We start from the raw sequence: 17,828 nt of genomic DNA, 5'->3' as shown, positions 1-17,828 counted from the left end.
CAGAGTGGTGTCATTCAGAGTCTATCTCAGTTTCTTGAAATCTGTCACATGGAATTATGCACTGATGTTACAGATATACATCTGTGATGAGAAAACCCCTGTCCTGGCTGGTGTGGCTCAGTGGATTGAATGCAGGTCTGTGGACCAAAAGGTTTCTGGTTCACTTCCTTGTCCTGGACATGCCTGGGTTGCAGGCCAACTCTCCAGTCAGAGGTGTGTGAGAGGCAACCCACTGATGTTTCTCTTGCACACTGATGTTTCTCTCCCTCCCTTTCCCTCTTTCTGAAAATAAATAAATAGCTCTGGCTGGTGTGGCTCAGTGGCTTAAGCGCCGGCCTGTGAAACAAGCAGTCATGTGTTGGATTCCAAGTCAGGGCACATGCCTAGGATGCCTGCCACATCCCCAGTACATGATATATAAGGCAACCACACATTGATATTTCCCTATTTCCTTCCCCCTAACTCTAGAAATAAATAAATAAAATGTTTTTAAAATAAAAATAAAATCTTTCAAAAATTTTAAGTTATATATATTATTATTTTTCAGCTAGTGTTATTGCATATATAATAGGCTACAATTTGCACTTAGGAACAAACAAATCAGTGTCCCTAGCCATATTAGTAAATTCAATTGGTTGGTCTGGAACTTTACATCCACTTTCTGGGCTGAATTCCTGTAACTGCATGTCTTTGATGAGGTCAGCATGTACTCCATTGTTTGAAAAAAATGTGTAATTCAGGTTAGAGGCATCTGATAAAATCAGTGAGGAATCTAGTCACACTACTACTGCCCAGGCAGAGATAAGACTTCTGGCTGCACCAGGCACAGATGCACTTAAGTATTTGTGTTATTTATTACATTTAATTTGCACCGTTGGTCCTCCTGATGCAGGATAGAGAGCATGAGGGACTGGAGCAGCGTATGCCAACAACATTACGCCCAAAGGAGAAACATGCTCCTCGGCCTGAATCAAAGATCCAGCCTGCATACTAGACACCTCCCAAGAAATGAAGTCCATACAGGCGGCTAAAGAGCGGATTTAGTATTCTCAGGGTGTACTTGGGCTGTAAACCTACAAATCCATGCTTGGAGTCGGCTCGGGAAATTCAAGATCCCGGCTTTGGGGTCCTGGCCCCAACCGTGGACGTTAAAACCTACATTACCCAGAAGGCAGGCAAGGCTGAGTCAATAAAGTCTCCGAAAAGGCATTTCCGTTTGATCACTGCTGTGGGGCGGGACTTCCCTCAGCGTCCTGGCGGACATTTCCTCTTCCCTCAGTTTCCTTATTGCCCGGCCAGGGTCTCGTGGTCACAGGATCCAATGGAGGAGGCGCCAGTGTGCCGCTCCCCACACAGCTGCGAGGCCGAGTACGCTGCCCGGGTGTCCGGCGTCAGCGTTGGGACAGTAACCCCAATACCAGGGACACCCTCCTCGCCCGCGGCTCCCGCCACTTTCCTGCCACCCAGTCCGATGGCGGCGACCGAGCTGAGGCGCCCGACTGAGGTGAGTGCGCGAACCCGGGCCCTCCGCCCTCCGCCCACCGAGCCCTGCAGCCCGGGTGCGGGGCGCCTGTCACGTCCTGCAGCCCCGGCCCTGGCGTCCGGAATCTGAGGCGCTGGTGGGTGACCCGGTGTGACGGGGTTGGCATGGGTGACCCGCCGAGGTGCCGCCTTCTAAACATGTGCAGGTGTCGTTGACCCCGAAAGACCTGCACGCCTGGCCTTGGTCTTACATCTGCTTTAAACAGTCTTAGGCGGAGTCGCGTCCTGACTGGGAGGCAGAGGGGTTGCGCCTTCATTCTACTGGTTCTGGGAGCCCGGGATGGTCGTGAACAGAGAGACACAAGCTGTGTCATGGTTTTGAAAGCTGTTTAGATCCTTCTGAGATAGAAAACCAACTGGAGTGGGGTGATGAGGACATTGAGGCACAGGAAGCGGAGCCCTTGTCCGAGGTCACACAGAGCTGGTAAGCCATCGCACTTGGGAGAAACTTGGGACTTCACCTGACTCGGGGGCTGGGCTGAGATACAGACCTACTTACCAGGAGCTGAGGGTGGTTGCTTGCTTCTTCCCACAGGTTCTGAAGCTGCGAATCATTATCAAATTAGAATAAGAAGGAAAGGGTGTTCCAGTCCCTACCTGGTGGTGACAGTACTGCGTAGTGTCTAAAGATTCTTCCCTCAGTAATTTTTCAGCTTTCAAATGAGGAGACCCTGGGGATACCCCAATCCTGAGTGCAGGTCCCAGGTACTATCATGGTGCTCCCATTTCTGGTGTGAATGTAGGAAACATTCAATCGGTAGAGACTTTTAAAAATGTTTATTTGAGCCATACTAGGGATGATTTCCAGGAAAAAAAATCAGGGGAGTGTGAAAATACTTCAGAAAATGTCAGTTTTACCACTTATTTTATACATCAGAATCAAAAAGGAAGATATCTGTAAGTTGGGAACTTGGAATTCATTGGTGATGGGTTAGGGAGGTGGGAAAAAAACAAAGCAGGAAAATCCTTGATGTTCTATAAAAGATAAAAATGAATGGATGCAATTCTTTTACATTACTGGGTGTAAGATATTTAATATTTAATGAATGAACACAATAATAACACTGGAGTTTTTTGGTCTCAGCTCTCATGCAGTGCTTGTGCCATGAGGGATAAGAAAAAAGGAAATTTCCTGACATTCCAAGGTACAAAAATCAAAGATGGGCTCAGTTAAGGTCAAAGTTAACTTTCCTTAGGGGACATGTCCTTAGGCCTAGGACATGACTACTTGCTATGATTTGCTTTAGTTAGAAAGTTTTAATTTCAGACCATATATAGGGGTCTTTTCACTCTCAGTTTGTAAGGCCGTGTCTGGGAGGACTCCTCTAAGCTGGTCAGGTTTAGTATGTCTCCTATATCATTTTCCCCCCCACACAAACAGCCACTGTAAGCATTGAAGGCAGGTTATCCAGGAAGGGACACCTGCACCTACCAGCGCTTGGAGATGCTACAGAGCTGGGAATAGGTACCTCAGGTCTCCTTTGTTTGTGTTAAACAGGAGGCACAAGCAATTCAAAGATCAGACTTGTAAAGTGGCCAATTGATAATTAAGGTATCTATTAGGGAGATAATGGGGTATTTGCATAAGAGAAAGGAGTTGGTCTCTCCTGGGTTAAATAGTCTCTATCCCCCTGCAGGGGAACAGAGTATGGGGGTTAATGGGGGAAGCAGGGGGCCCTGGACCTGGGAGTTCTATGATCCAGAGGAGAGCTGATGGACCTGCATTGGGCCTCAAGGGTGGGAAAAAAGGTTGGATTCTTGACCCATCCTTTAATATCTTCATAGTATTTTTTCTCATTACCATTTATCTCCTTCATACCTTCTTCCATCTCCAACACCCCCTTCCCCTTTACATTTTTAAAGAAGTAAATTTTAAATTTTCCACTCTGTGTGGAAACATCTTGTGAGCAGCTAACACATGGGTCTGAAACCTGCAGAAGGGTCGAGGATGGAGTCGTGCAAAAGTGGAGTCTCTTTTATGCAGGAGGGTAAAGGGGGCAGAGCTGAGAGAGTGAACCTGGGTGTGAAGCTGTGAAGCAGGGAGAGATCACACTGTGTGCACAGCTAGAGGAAGTGCTAGCTGATGGCCCTGGGTTCTCATGTTTGGAATTAAGGGTAAAGCCTAAGACCATATATGGCTGTGTTTTAGAGGCATGATGGGGGAGACTCAGTGGATTTGTTTAGTAGGAAGAATGTGACCCTGCAGGTATTGACCTTAGATTAGATGGTATTCCTCTGCCCCACTTTCTCTTATCCTGCCTGCCTTTGCTGAGGGTGATGTGAGTGATAATGAGACGGATAGCAGGCAGTTCTGGCACCAAGAACTGGTGTCTGCTCTGAATGGAGGGCCCATCAAAGGGGTTCAGTGTGGAGAAGAGTAGGAAAAAGGGTCTCAGAGAGATTATTCCAGATTCATTTGTATTAATTTTGATAGGTTGTTGTGACCTTTGAGGATGTTGCCGTGTATCTCTCCAGGACAGAATGGCTCCTTCTGGATGAGGCTCAGAGACGCCTATACTTTGATGTGATGCTGGAGAACTATGCTCTTGTATCATCGCTGGGTAAGACATCGACTCTCCCTGTGCACTTTTCTTTGCCTTGCCTGCACACCCCTTCCTCAGGGTTACACTTTGCTTTTTCTATCCTAAGCTGTAAGGATCCTGACTGGTCACGTACCCAGGGAGAGATGGACAGCAGCATCTGGTGTTAGGCTGGCCCCTGACCATGTCTGCAGGGGTGTTTTCTTTTAGTTGTTGCTGTTCATTGCTCCATATTTTAATATGCTAACTCACAGGGTTTTTTTTTTAAAGCACTTTCCATCTCACCAGTGACCTGGACTAGGCTTTGCATGTCACCTGTGCCCTTCATTCCTCAGGGGTTGCTCCATCCTCCCATGTGGACTTCGGGCACTATTCACTTCCCCAGTGTCTGGGTGGATCCTGGACTTGGCAGGGCTGGTTTGCTTGCACCCACCCCCCCCCCCACTCTCCCTGCTGCCCCCATCCCTGCTGTACAGAACCCTTGTGGGGAAGGATTCGACCTCAGCAGTATTGCCAGAAGCCAAATAGATTTCACATTGATTAGAGAGAAAAAGCATTTTTATATTCTCAAACATTTCTACAAGTGTATATATTTTTTGTGCTCACTACAAAATCTTTTTATTGATTGTTAGAGAAAGAAGGGAGAGAGAAGGAGAAATATCAATGTGAGAGAGGAGCATTGATCATTTTCCTTCTGTACGTACCTATCGGAGGGCCTCGAACCTGTAACCTATGTTTGTGCCCTGACCAAGAATCAAACCCCCAACCTTTTGGTGTATGTGGGGCAATGCTCTAACAAACAGAGCCATTTGGCCAGGGGTAGATAAAATGCTATGTGTATATTTATCAACTCTGTTTCCTCAACAGTGTTTTCAAACTTCAATAATTCCTTGTTGCTTTTGAAATGGATGATCTACCCATTGTTAGAAGATGAATATTCAAGGTTTCTAGTAGTGTTGCCTTGAGTTTTTTCCTTTCAGATCTCATATTGTTTGCTTATGTACATAGGTGCTCTATTTTGGGGCATATAGTAATTACAGTTGTTATCCTCCCCACTCTCTTTGTTGTTATTTGAATGGAATATTTTTTACATCTCTTTGTTTTCAGTGTATTTGTGTCCATAAAGATTTAGTGAGTCTCCTGGAAGCAGCATATGTTGTGTTTTGGAGACTTTTTTGGGGGACACACAAGGTAATCCCAACTAATCCTTAATTTATTTATTTATTCATATATTTATTTACTCTATCTTTTTCTTATTTTTAAATACGGTTGACATACATTATGATATTAGTTTCATGATTAGACATTGTATAACTTACTAAGTGATCATCTCCATAAATCTCATTCCATGTAACACCATACATAATCAGTAGAATGTTACTGACTTTATTTCTTAGACTGTACTTTACATCCAGTTGAGTGTTCTGTAATTGTCAGTTTGTACTTTTTAATCCCTTCACCTTTTTCACCCATCATGAGAATTTTTATGTGTTTATTTGAGCCAAACTGGTGACAATGGACAGGACACAATATCTCAAATGCTTTTGTGTCTTGCGTTTTCATCCCTTCACTCACTCATATCTTCCAAAGGTGTTGCCATATTGTTATGTTTTCTGCCTTTTTTGTAGTTCCTTTTGTCTTTCCATTTTGCTGTATTTTTTTCTTTTTCCTTTCTTTTTCTTTTTTAAAAGGTTTTACTAATTTATTTTTAGAGAGAGGGGAATGGAGGGGGAAAGAGAGGGAGATGTTTCAATGTGTGGTTGCCTCTCATGTGCTCCCATCTGAGGACCTGGGCCACCACACATGCATGTGCCCCGACTGGGGATCGAACTGGTTTACAGGTCAGCACTCAATCCACTGAGCCACACCAACCAGTTCTTTTCTTTTTTTGAGATTTCGTTCCTTTCTCTTTTGTGCATCCATTTCACAGGATTGTGGTTATGGTTTGTTTTTTATTAGACTTACATAAAACTCATTTTCTTAACAGTTTGTTGTAATCTGAAAACAGCTTCACTGCATTCAAAATATTCTACTCTGTGACCCTCTGCCACACTACCCCTTCACATGTTTTCCCCCCCTTTACATGTTTTGATTTCATAGTTCACCTCTTTCTATATTGTGTACCTATTCACAAATATTGTCACCATTGTTGTTCTTAATCTACTTTTATTTGTTCTGTACAATAGAGTTCAATAAAGTATATCCACCAATGAACTGTCTTAGTATTGTGACCCTGATGACATCCTGGCTTTACCAGAAAGTTTTACATTTTCCCATGGTTTCCTGCTTCTATGTAGTACATGTTTATTTTAGCTCAAAGATCTCTCCCCCCGACCGCCCCCCGAATTGGTAGTAAGTCAGGATGAGTGGAAATTAATCTCTTCATCTTTTGTGTCTGGGAAAGTTTTTTGCTTGTTAAAGTGAGGATGAGGTTTTTGGAATAAAGCATTGTGCTTTGCAGATGTTTTCCTTCAGTGTTTTGAGTATATCATTTGAAATTCTCCAAGTCTGCAAGGTTTCTTCCGAGAAAAATATTGCTGGCCTTATGGGAGTGTTGTCCTTAACATGAGGAGTTTCTATTGTTGTCTCCGGTCTTTCAAATTTTTTTTCGCTTTTTATTTTTGCCACTTTTATTATAATATGTCATGCTGAAATCCTGTTTGCATTGAATGTGTACAGGGATCTGGGAGAATGTTAAACTTGGCTGTTCAAATTTCTTTTTTTTAAAATCATTTTTATTGATTATGCTATTACAGTTTTCCCAATTGCCACCCCCCATCCTCCCTGCCCTCACAACCCTCTAGAATTCCCTCACCTTAGTTTATGTCCATGGGTTGTACCTATTAAGTATTTGAGTCCTCTGTTTCCTATATTCTTTTTTTAATCTCTCCCCATCTATTTTATACCTACTAGTTATGCTTCTTCTTCCCTGTACCTTCCCCCACTATTTCTTCCTTCCCCCTTCCCACTGAAATCCCTCCATTTGATATCCATTTCCCTGATTTTGTTCCTGTTCTGGTTGTTTCCTTAATTTTTGTTTTTGTTGTTTTTCTTTTCTTTTAGGTTCGGTTGTTGATAGTTATAAGTTTGTTTTCATTTTACTGTACATGTTTTTTATCTTCTTTTTCTTAGATAAGTCCCTCTAACATTTCATATAAAAATGACTTCATGATGATGAACTCCTTTAACTCGACCTTATACGGGAAGTACTTTATCTGCCCTTCCGTTCTAAATGAAAATTTTGCTGGGTAGTTATCTTGGATGTAGTTCCTTGCCTTTCATGACTTAAGATGCTTCTTTCCAGCCCTTCTTGCCTGCATTGGTCTTTTGAGAAATCAGGCAATAGCTTTATGGGTAGGTAAAGACTACCCATAAAGACTACCCCCACTCCTTTGTAGGTAACTCTCTCCTTTCGTCTGTCTCACTTCTTTTAGGATTCTCTATATTTAATCTTGGGTAACTTAATGATGATGTGCCTTGGTGTGTTCCTCTTTGAGTCCAACTTCTTTGGGACTCTCTGGGCTTCCTGGACTTCCTGGAAGTTTATTTCCTTTGCCAGATTGGGGAAGTTTTCCATCATTATTTGTTCAAATAAGTTTTCTGTTTCTTGGTCTTCCTCTTCTTTTTCTGGCACCCCTATAATTTGGGTATTGGAAGGTTTCAGGTTGTTCCAGAGGTTTGTAAGAATCTCTTCACTTTTTTGAATTCTTGTTTCTTCCTTTTGTTTTGGTTGGATGTTTATTTTTTCCTTTTGTTCCAGATCGTTGCTTTGACTCCTGAATATTGTCACTGTTGGCTCCCTGAATATTTTGCTTATTTTACTTTGGGTATCCTTTGTTTGTTTTTTCATTTTTTGACCAAGCTCAATCACTTCTGTGAGCATTTTGATTACCAGGGCTTTAAATTCTCCATCAGATAGGTTGGCAATCTCCTCATCACTTAGTTCTGAGGTTTTGCTCTGTTCTTTCATTTGGGCCATATTTCTTTGTCTTGGTGCAGCTGATGGATTATAAGAGAGTGGGGCCTTAGGTATTCCCAGCTAGTAGGGCAAACCTCCTTGCTGTGCTGTGTTGCTGCCCGTGGGGGAGGGGCCAGAGAGGGAACAATGTAGCTCATCTGCCTGCTCCTCTCTAGCACCCTTTCCAAGGGACTCTCCTGTGAGACTGGAGTTTCTCTCACCTCTGAGTAGTCCACAGCTACCTCTGAGCCTCAGGTTTCCCCTTAAGTCAGCCTCTCCTGCACAGCCCTAGGAGCTAGGCAGCCAACCCCCGCCCCCAAGGTCTGCCACGTTGCCCTGTTTTTTCTGAGTCAGCCTGCGGTCCACCACCTTACAGGACCAGTTGTTCTAGTAGATTTTTTCTTTAATTCCTTGGTCACCAGAGTTCCATGCAGTTTGGTTTTCTGGCGCTTTTGGTTGTTCATTGATTTTAGATCAGTTGTTATCCTCCTTTTGGTTGTGCAAGGAAGTGAAAGGTTTCTACCTACACCTCCTGGCCAGAAATCTCAAATTTCTTTTTCATACTTTGAATTCAATCTGTTAAAATATTTATTTATTTACTTATTTTTAGAGGGGAAGGTAAGGAGAGGAAGAGAAACATCAATGTATGGTTGCTTCTCGTGCATCCCCTGCTGGGAAATAGCCCCTGCCAGGAACTGGCCTGCAACCCAGGCATGTGCCCTGACTGGGAATCGAAACGCGGTCATCTGGTTCTCAGGCCTGCACTCAATCCACTGAGCTACACCAGCCAGGGCCCTGTAGTTCATTTTTTAAAACCAATTTTGTGTGCTTCTCTTCCCCTTCATCCCTTCATGTTTACCTATCTCTCTATTTCTCCTTTTGGCCCCTCCTATGAGACTCCTATAATATAAATACAAGTTAAGGGGATGGACTCACATGAACAAGTATAAAGGGCACGTGGACAATAACTAAGGTGGGGGGCGGAAATGGGAGGGAGGTGGGGAGCACTGAGGGGGGCAGAGCTAGGAATATAAGACAGAAAACTGTACTTGAACAAGAATTAAATAAAAATTTAAAAAATAAAATAAAAAATAAAAAAATAAATACAAGTTATCTATATGGTGTTCCACAATTCACCAGCTCTGTCCCCACATGCTTATTTACATGGAAGACTTTAAATCACCTGCCTTTGAGGTGATATATTTTTTAAGTCCTTGATCTTGTCTACTTTTGAAACTCTTGTGCATTTTTCATTTTATTCATTGTATTCTCCAATTCAGATTTCTTTTTCATCTTCTTTATGATTTCTTTCTCACTGATTCCCAAGTTTTGTTCCTATGTTTGTTTGTTCATTATGTTGAGTTCCGTGTGTATTTGCTTGCACCTGATTGAAATTTTTAGAAATGATTTTTAGAATTACTTTTTGTCAATTTATATACCTCCATAATTTGGCTTAATTCACTTTAACATTATGATGTTTCTTTTGTGATTTTTTTATATTTCCCTTTGAGTTAGTGTTGATGTCTGATATTTGATGAAGCAGTTACTTTTTTGTATTTCCGGACCCAGTTCTGTTTAGAGTAGTTTTATCTGCATGTACGTACAAGGGGGCTTGCTAGGTGGTGTGTTGTGTTTTTGGCTGATGAGAATCTTCACTTCCCATTCTTTTTTTTTTATGTTAGTTTTTTTTTTAATTTTTAAAAATATTTTATTTACTTATCTTTAGAGGGGAAGGGAAGGAGAGAGGATGAGAAAACATCAATGTATGGTTGCTTCTTGTGCATCCCCTGCTGGGAACTTGCCCCTGCTGGGAACTGGCCTGCAACCCAGGAATGTGCCCTGACTGGGAATCGAACCCCGATTGTCTGGTTTGCAGGCCTGCGCTCAATCCACTGAGCTACACCAGCCAGGGCTCCATTCTTTTTTTTTTTTTTTAATATTTTATTATTTATTTATCTTCAGAGGGGAAAGGAAGGAGAGAGGAAGGAAACATCAATGTATTGTTGCTTCTCGTGCATCCCCTGCAGGGAACTGGCCCCTGCCAGAAACTGGCCTGCAACCCAAGCATGTGCCCTGACTGGGAATCGAACCCCGATCGTCTGGTTTGCAGGCCCGTGCTCAATCCACTGAGCTACACCAGCCAGGGCACTTCCCATTCTTCTTGCTACCCCATGACCAAAGTCAGCATTGTGAAGGCTGAAGGGGCCCTCAGTGGCAGGGCTGCAGTTTTCCAAGTATTTAGTGACCTCTGAGAGTCTTTGGTGGCCAGAAAGAGGCCACTAGAGTCAATGGTGGCACAAGTGCTGTGTCTCCCAGAAGTTCCTACCCATGTCTTTTGCATCTAACCCTGTTTGCTGAGCCAGTCTTTCATGCTATTCTTTTGCGTAGCTCTTTGTATTAGGCTCCAACTTGTAGCTCTTTGAAATAACTTGTCTCTTAAGCTTCTTCTCCTTTCCTGTAGGGACACTGTTTATCGTGGATAAATGTCTAATTATTCTTAAAGGGGGTTGGATCTTGTATTTTTTATTCTCCCATCTTCCTCTGGTCACTCACATAGATCTCTAACTTTAGCTTTTTTGGTGCAGAGTTGTTCTATGACAGTGTTGGTTATTCACCTCTTCTGCTTTCTCTTCGAAGTTGCATCATCTGTACTCCACATAATTGCTCATTGGGGAGGGAAGTGGAAGACTTCTTTGTGTATTACAGAGAATCAGGCATCCAGCCATGACAGTATGGACTCGTAAGTGGGTATGGGAGGTAGGGAGTATTTGATTCAAAGCCTTGGTTAAAGCATAGTGAGGAACTTGTTCTCTTTGAGTTTATTCCTCACCATTGCCAGTGGCCACACTTAATTAAACTTGTCCTTTTCTATATTGGCACCTTGTATGTGTGTTTGTATGTGTTTTTAACATTTTATTTATTTATTTTAGAGAGGAGGGAAGGGAAGGAGAAAGAGAGGGAGAGAAACATCAATGGGACGTTTCTTATTGTGTACCCATGACTGAGGACCTGGCCTGCAACCCAGTCACGTGCCCTGACTGGGATCAAACTGGTGACCCTTTGCTTCACAGGCTGCTCTCAATCCACTGAGCCACTCCAGCCAGGGCTGTTTGTTACTTTTAATAATTTTCCTTCATATATTTGACTTCCAGCCATGGGTCATCTCTGCCTCTCTAACTTGTACACCACAACCCTTTCTCTGAGGAGTCTTTTTCATGTGCTCTCTCATTTTAATCAATGCCTATTGCACCTTGAAGTGTGCACATACTTCTATGCAAAACTAACACAGCATCTACTACTCTGCTGTGGTTGATTTTAATAGTTTGGAACACATTTGTGTCCTCTACACAGCCTCCCAACACAAGCAGGAAGGATTTTGCTGGCATCCCCTATGACAGGGATAACTTCTAAAGCCAGCTTCTCTTCCTTAGGTTCCCCCATATCCTGGTATTCTTAGTTAATGATTTCCCCATATTACAGCCCTAGGGGCTTTTTTTGAGACTGATTTGTCTTGGAAATCATCATATAAAATCATGCCAGATGTAACTGATGCAAATCAGTGATGAGAAAACCCGCTCCCTATAGGTCAGTGTGTACGTTACTAGCGTTTGTTTTTCTTCAGGTTGTTGCTGTGGAACAGAGGATGGGGAGGCACCCATTGAAGAGAATGTTAATGTCAGAGGCTCAAGGGCTATGAATCTGAAGTCAGCACTGTCTTCCCAGAAGAACCACCCCTGTGAGAGTTGTGGGTGTGTCTTGAGACATATTTTCTTCTTCATTGACCAGCAGGGAACTCGGCAGAGCCCAACACTGCTGAGGTGTGGGGCATGTGCAAAACCATTTTATTTCAGTGCACAAAGCCACCAACTCCAGGAGCAGGACATGACAAAGAATCGTTTCATCAGCAGTGTGGACAGGGTCTCGCTTGCAAAGAGCTGCAAATCCCATGTGTTGTGGAAGGCTTGTAGCTCTAGTCAGGATAGAAAATGCTTCCTCATCAGCTCCACCGTGCACAGGGAAAATGAAATCTCTAAGTCTGGAATGACTTTACAAACTACAAAATATTACACCCCAAGAGAATACAAGAAAGCCATTGGCTGTGACAACACACTTGTTGACCGGAAATTCCTTACTAGAAAACAGTTTTTTTTGTGTTGTGAATGTGGGAAGTCTTTTAACACAATTTCTGCCCTCCGTATTCATCATAGAGTTCACACTGGAGAAAGACCTTATGAGTGCACTGAATGTGTGAAGTCTTTTAGCCGAATTTCTGCCCTCCAGGTTCATCAGAGAGTTCACACTGGAGAAAGGCCTTTTAAGTGCGGTGAGTGTGGGAAATCTTTCACCAGTAGCCCTGCCCTTCGTGTACATCAGAGAGTTCACACTGGTGAAAGACCATATAAGTGTGGTGAATGTGGGAAATCTTATACCAGTCACTCTGGTCTGAGCCATCATCAGAAACTTCACACTGGAGAAAGGCCTTATGGGTGCAGTGAATGTGGGAAATTGTTTAAGCAAAAAGCTAACTTTAATTCTCATCAGAGAGTTCACACTGGAGAAAGGCCTTACAAGTGTGGTGACTGTGGAAAATCTTTCACCAGTAGCTGTGGCCTCCGGTATCATCATAGAGTTCATACTGGAAAAAGGCCTTATGTGTGTGGTGAATGTGGTAAATCTTTCACGCAAAGCTCTAACCTCCGTCATCATCAGAATTTTCACACGGGAGAAAGGCCTTATAAATGTGGTGAATGTGGTAAATCTTTTACCCGTATCTGTTACCTTCGAAAACATCACAGAGATCACACTGGAGAAAGGCCTTATGAGTGCAGTGAATGCAGAAAATCTTTTACCTGTAGCTCTTCCCTCCGTCATCATCAGAGAGTTCATATAGAAGAAAAGCCTTATAAGTGCAGTGAATGCGGCAAGTCTTTTACCCAAAACTCTGAGCTTCGTAAACATCACAGAGTTCACACTGGAGAAAGGCCTTATGAGTGTAGTGAATGCAAAAAATCTTTTGCCCATAGCTCTTCCCTCCGTCATCATCACAGAGTTCACACTGGAATAAGGCCTTATAAGTGTGGTAAATGTGAAAAATCTTACACCAGTCGCTCTGGTCTCCGTCATCATGAGAAAGTTCACACTGGAGAAGGGCCTTATGAGTGCATTGAACATGGGGAATCTTGTATCAGTAGCTCTGCCCTCCATTTTCATCAGAGTGTTCACACTGGATAAAGCACTGGTGAGTGCACTAAACGGGGAAACACTTTATGTGTACCAGTCACCTCCATTATCCTCAAAGAGTTCACACCAAAGAAGCACTTATGAATGTGGTGAAAGTGGGAAGTCTTTTATCTATTCATTAACTGTCGTTGTTATCAGACTGCACACAGTAGCAAAGTTTTATGTCTGCGGGGAATGTGGGACATGTTTAATCAGTAATCTTCATTTTCCTTGGACACTTCACATTGGAGAAATGCCGTATGAATGCAGTGAAAGTGGGAATCCTTTTTCTGTAGCAGTCCCCTCAGTTGTCATCAGAGAGTCACCCTGGAGAATGGCCTTATGCCTGCAGTGAATTTGGGAAATGGTTTTCTAGTATCAGCGATTTCCACTGATTCAAGAAGGTTTTTTATATATGCAATATGAGAATCTTTTTATACCACAATCTTCCATTATATTCCCAGGTTCCTGAGGTAAACGGCCTAATGAGTATGAGTACAGGGAAAATGTTTTTGATTCTGACTCCTTTCTTATCAGAGAGTTTGCAGAGGAGATAATCTTTATGACATGAAATGTGGGAAATCTTTCATCTCGTTTCCATAGGCATGTTAATCATAGTTCACACTGGTAAAAGGATTCAAGCGTGAAGTGAACATGGGAAATCTCTAGCCATAAGTCTTTAGCCTTTTGATGTTGGAGAGGTCTCACTTTGTAAAAGGTTAGATTGTAGAAAAAAATTTTTTTTCAATGTAATGATACTGAAAAAAACTTTCTGAAAATGTCTGAGTTTAATTTTATATGCTCAGAGTGTGGAGATATATGTCTCAGAAATTTAATATTTAAATGTTGAAGTACCTAACAAATCATGATCTAAACTTGTGCCTTTATGCATTCATACTTAAAGTATATGAGGGTTGCATTCCCCCACTCTAACAAAATGTTGATTTGTCTATTTTTTATAATTTTAGCTGTTTTCATATATTTGTCATGTTCTTTTTATTGTTCTAGTGGTACTTTTCTAAGGATTTATGATTAGTATTTTTCAGGAGTGTATGTAAAACGGGTATGTTTTTAGTATATTCTGTGCTCACATACTTTACCTATTGTTTTATAATTTTAGGCTACTCTATAGAAAATAGGAGAGTGAAACAACAAAGATCTATGTTGTAATGTCACCCATTTTCACTCCTTGAAAATGGAGTGAAGGTTTTTCACTCCTTGAAAAACAGATAATTTTTGTTTCATGGAATAATTGTTTTTATGGAAAAATTGTTTTTAGTAGTAGAAAACACATCCAAATTATTTGGATTTTTTGCTGTAAAGAATGTGCAGGTAGTTATCATATATTTTATAGAATAATCTGCATTTTTAACACTGCATTGCTTTTGTAAATTCAGTCATTAAGTAATATAATAATTTTGTTTCTAAGTTTTCAGCCCCTTCTGTGGTCTTTCATCTGCGGTTGATGTGCTACAGCAGAACTTGAAGGTGCACCAGGTGGTGTGAAGGTCAATGGGTATTTGTTGAGCATGAAAGCTCTCCCAGAAGCCAAAGACGAGAAAACAGTGATTAGACTCCCCATATCTTGGCCATGCAACTTGGGTTTATATCTTAGATTATTGACCATAGCTGTTATTACAGGAAAGTGATTCAGTGTATAGGCCTCAGCATTTTCCTGTGTAAATAGAGATAAAAACACCCTTTCCCTGGATTGAGTGGCACAGTGGCTTGAATGTTGTCCCACAAACCAAAGACTGCATGTTCAATTCCTGGTCAGGGCACATGCCTGTGTTTTGGTCCAGTTTCCAAGTTAGGAGAGTGGGAGAGGCAAACACTAATGTTTTCGCAGTTCAACATTTCTCTCGCTCTCTTTCTCCCTTCCTTACCCTCTCTAAAATCCAGAGCATAAAATAGTTTTAAGAAAGAGCAGCCTTCATCCTTGAATAAAAATTATCCAGGGCCTGCATTTTGATCAAAATTGTTATTTTAATCCTAACTACACTCTGGGAATTAGTAACTGTTAGTGTATTTCTGGGGGAAATAGGATCTAGAGGAGGAAAGGGTTTTTCCAAGGTCACAGGCAGACAATTGTCAGATTGAAGTGGCCGGATTCAGACATGTGAGTCGGGCTCCAGAGCTGGGCACAATCTACCACAGCATATTCAGCCCTCAGCATAAGACAGAAGGATAGCAGGGCCAGAGACATGAGAAACTCAGCTAGCTGCTGTTTTCATTATTTTAATAATCATGAATTTTCTGTGTTTTTTTTCTGATGTCTTATAGTGTTTAACATCTGCCTCATAGTCTTCATGGGAATCCTATCTGTTATTTGCATTGGTCTCTCCAGGGGAAACTACATTGAGCCTTAGCTGCATTTTGCCTACCTCCTTTTTGAGCTTAGTGCACACAGCTCAGGACTGATGAGACCCCAGTGATTCATGGCTGGGTCTCTGCACATTCACTTATCTTTTGCATGACAGGCTAGGATATTATGCACTGTGGTGGATATTATCCACTCAGAGTATGGTTCTCCTAAATGACAACCTTGTCTACACAGGCAGTGTCATCAAAGGTTACAAAAGCAAAGCCTCTCTTTTTGCCACTACCTGAGTCAGTCACGACTTCAATCACTTCAATTTTTCCACGTTGTTAAAATAATCTGTTAGGTGTTTTTCAGTGTCTTCTTTGATACCATCGACTAAAGTCTTCACAATTAAGGGGCATTATGTCTGTGAAAATCATTTTTTAAACAGGTTTCAGTTATTTATTTTTAGAGGGAGGGTGGTAAGGTAGGGAGAGAGGGAGACAGATATGGATCTGTTGTCTCAAACATGCCCCCAACTGGGAATCTAGTCCACAATCCAGATGGGTCCTGACAGGAATCAAACCAGCAACATTTCGATTCACAGGGCAGAGCTCAATCCACTGAGCCAGACCTCAGCAGGGCTAGGGAATTTTCTCCTGAAAAAGGCTCTTTGGTTCTATATCTCTTCTACCTACCTGTATGGCTGTGTGTTCTTGACTGCGTCCACATCCTCCAACGTGGTGTGTGAGACAATCCCCAAGCCTCTGGAGCACTTGGTGTTTGGATCTTTCATCACACAGTTTGTGAGCATTTGCCATTCCGCAACATTGCTTTTCAGACCCTCACCACATGTTTTAAATCTCAAACCTTCAATGAAGAGCTTCTTTAGTTGTTAGGGCTCTCAGGGAGACCCTGAAATAGACGTAGCAACTGCAGGAGGGAGACCTCAACGATGGTTACTCAGCAGTGTCCACCGGCAGAAGGAGTCAATATTTGTGTTCTAGCACAATTACTGTTAAACAATAAAACAATTATTTATCATTTTTTAGAGAGAGGAAAGGAGAAAGAGGGAGAGAAACACCCATGTGTCAGAGAAACACGGCAATCTATCAATTGCCTCTGACAACCTTTCAACTGGAGAACTGCCTTGCAACCCAGGCGTATTCCCTAATATGCCTGGAATTGAACTGGTGACCATTCAGTTTGGAGGCTGGCACTCAATCCACTGAGTCACACCAGCCAAGTGCCAAAAATAATTGTTTTTCATATGAAAACTCACTGAAGTAAGATGCATTTTTAACTTCTGTGAATATTAATATGTTCCTGGAAATTTGTAAATTTTGTACAAAATTTACATCTTGTACAAAAATGGCTGTGATTGCCATCCATGAAGTTTTGGAAAGTGGACATCTGAATGTGAGAAAGACATTTTGGATTACTGTATTTCTCCACCTTGCATGGAAATGATCATAATTTCATTTGTCAATGCAGTGACATTTTCTGCATAGGGACTGTTAAAGGGTTATGGAGCCCTGCTTGGTGTGGCTCAGTGGATGGAGTGCTGGCATTCAAACCAAAAGGTTGCTTGTTGGATTCCCAGTCAGGTCACTGGCCTGCTTTGTGGGCTAGGTCCCCAGTAAGGGGCATTTATGAGGCAGCCACACACTGATATTTGTCTCTCTCTCTCCTCCCCTTCCTCTCTCTCTAGAAATACAAAAAGTATTTAAAAAAACAAAATTAAGTTAAATTTAATAAAAGTGTTAGGGAGTGAGCAAACTATGGAACATTATTAATAATGGTGAATGGATATACAATGTTCATTATTTAAGGAGCAGTATGAGACAATGCTCTATGCAGCCAGAGAACAGATGAGGCCCAATGGGTTTTGTGTTAAGGGAACTTAGTTCTAAGAATGACGGAACTAACTTCAGCTATTGCTCTGCTAGAAATGTAGCCACCCAGAATATCCTCTTTCTACAATGTACGGGTAATTTTCATTACTAAGAGCTTGAAGAAAAACTGAGGTGAGAAACTTATAGGAAGATGTAAGCTGAGAAATATAGAAGAGTGAGGGACGACCATGACAACACGTTTCATTTCTTCAATAATAACTAATTATGTCACCTGTTTCAGAGGCTCACCTTCAGGGAAGCTCTGGCTGATGTAGTTTGACTCAACGACCAGGTCACAGGGTAAATTGCAGACATTCCTTCATTCATTAGGGCTCGTCATCCCACTCAATGTCAGGAGGTCCATGTCAAAA

General features: G+C 42.1%; 1 protein-coding gene across 1 annotated transcript; it reads left to right on the top strand.

Moving 5' to 3' along the window:
• Positions 1-1,243: 1,243 nt before the first annotated feature.
• On the top strand, positions 1,244-16,050 carry LOC118988196 (zinc finger protein 211-like). The gene is made up of 3 exons (XM_037047669.1): positions 1,244-1,504; positions 3,977-4,103; positions 14,690-16,050. Exons 1-3 carry the CDS (start codon positions 1,322-1,324, stop codon positions 14,764-14,766), a joined length of 387 nt encoding a protein of 128 aa, XP_036903564.1. The 5' UTR covers positions 1,244-1,321; the 3' UTR covers positions 14,767-16,050.
• Positions 16,051-17,828: the final 1,778 nt, after the last annotated feature.

Source organism: Sturnira hondurensis, unplaced genomic scaffold (genome assembly GCF_014824575.4).
Source record: "Sturnira hondurensis isolate 20B ecotype Veracruz unplaced genomic scaffold, ASM1482457v3 Scaffold0006199, whole genome shotgun sequence".
Lineage (NCBI taxonomy): Eukaryota > Metazoa > Chordata > Mammalia > Chiroptera > Phyllostomidae > Sturnira > Sturnira hondurensis.
Note: the sequence above shows the minus strand (reverse complement) of the source record. Positions and strands in the feature narration are given on the sequence as shown.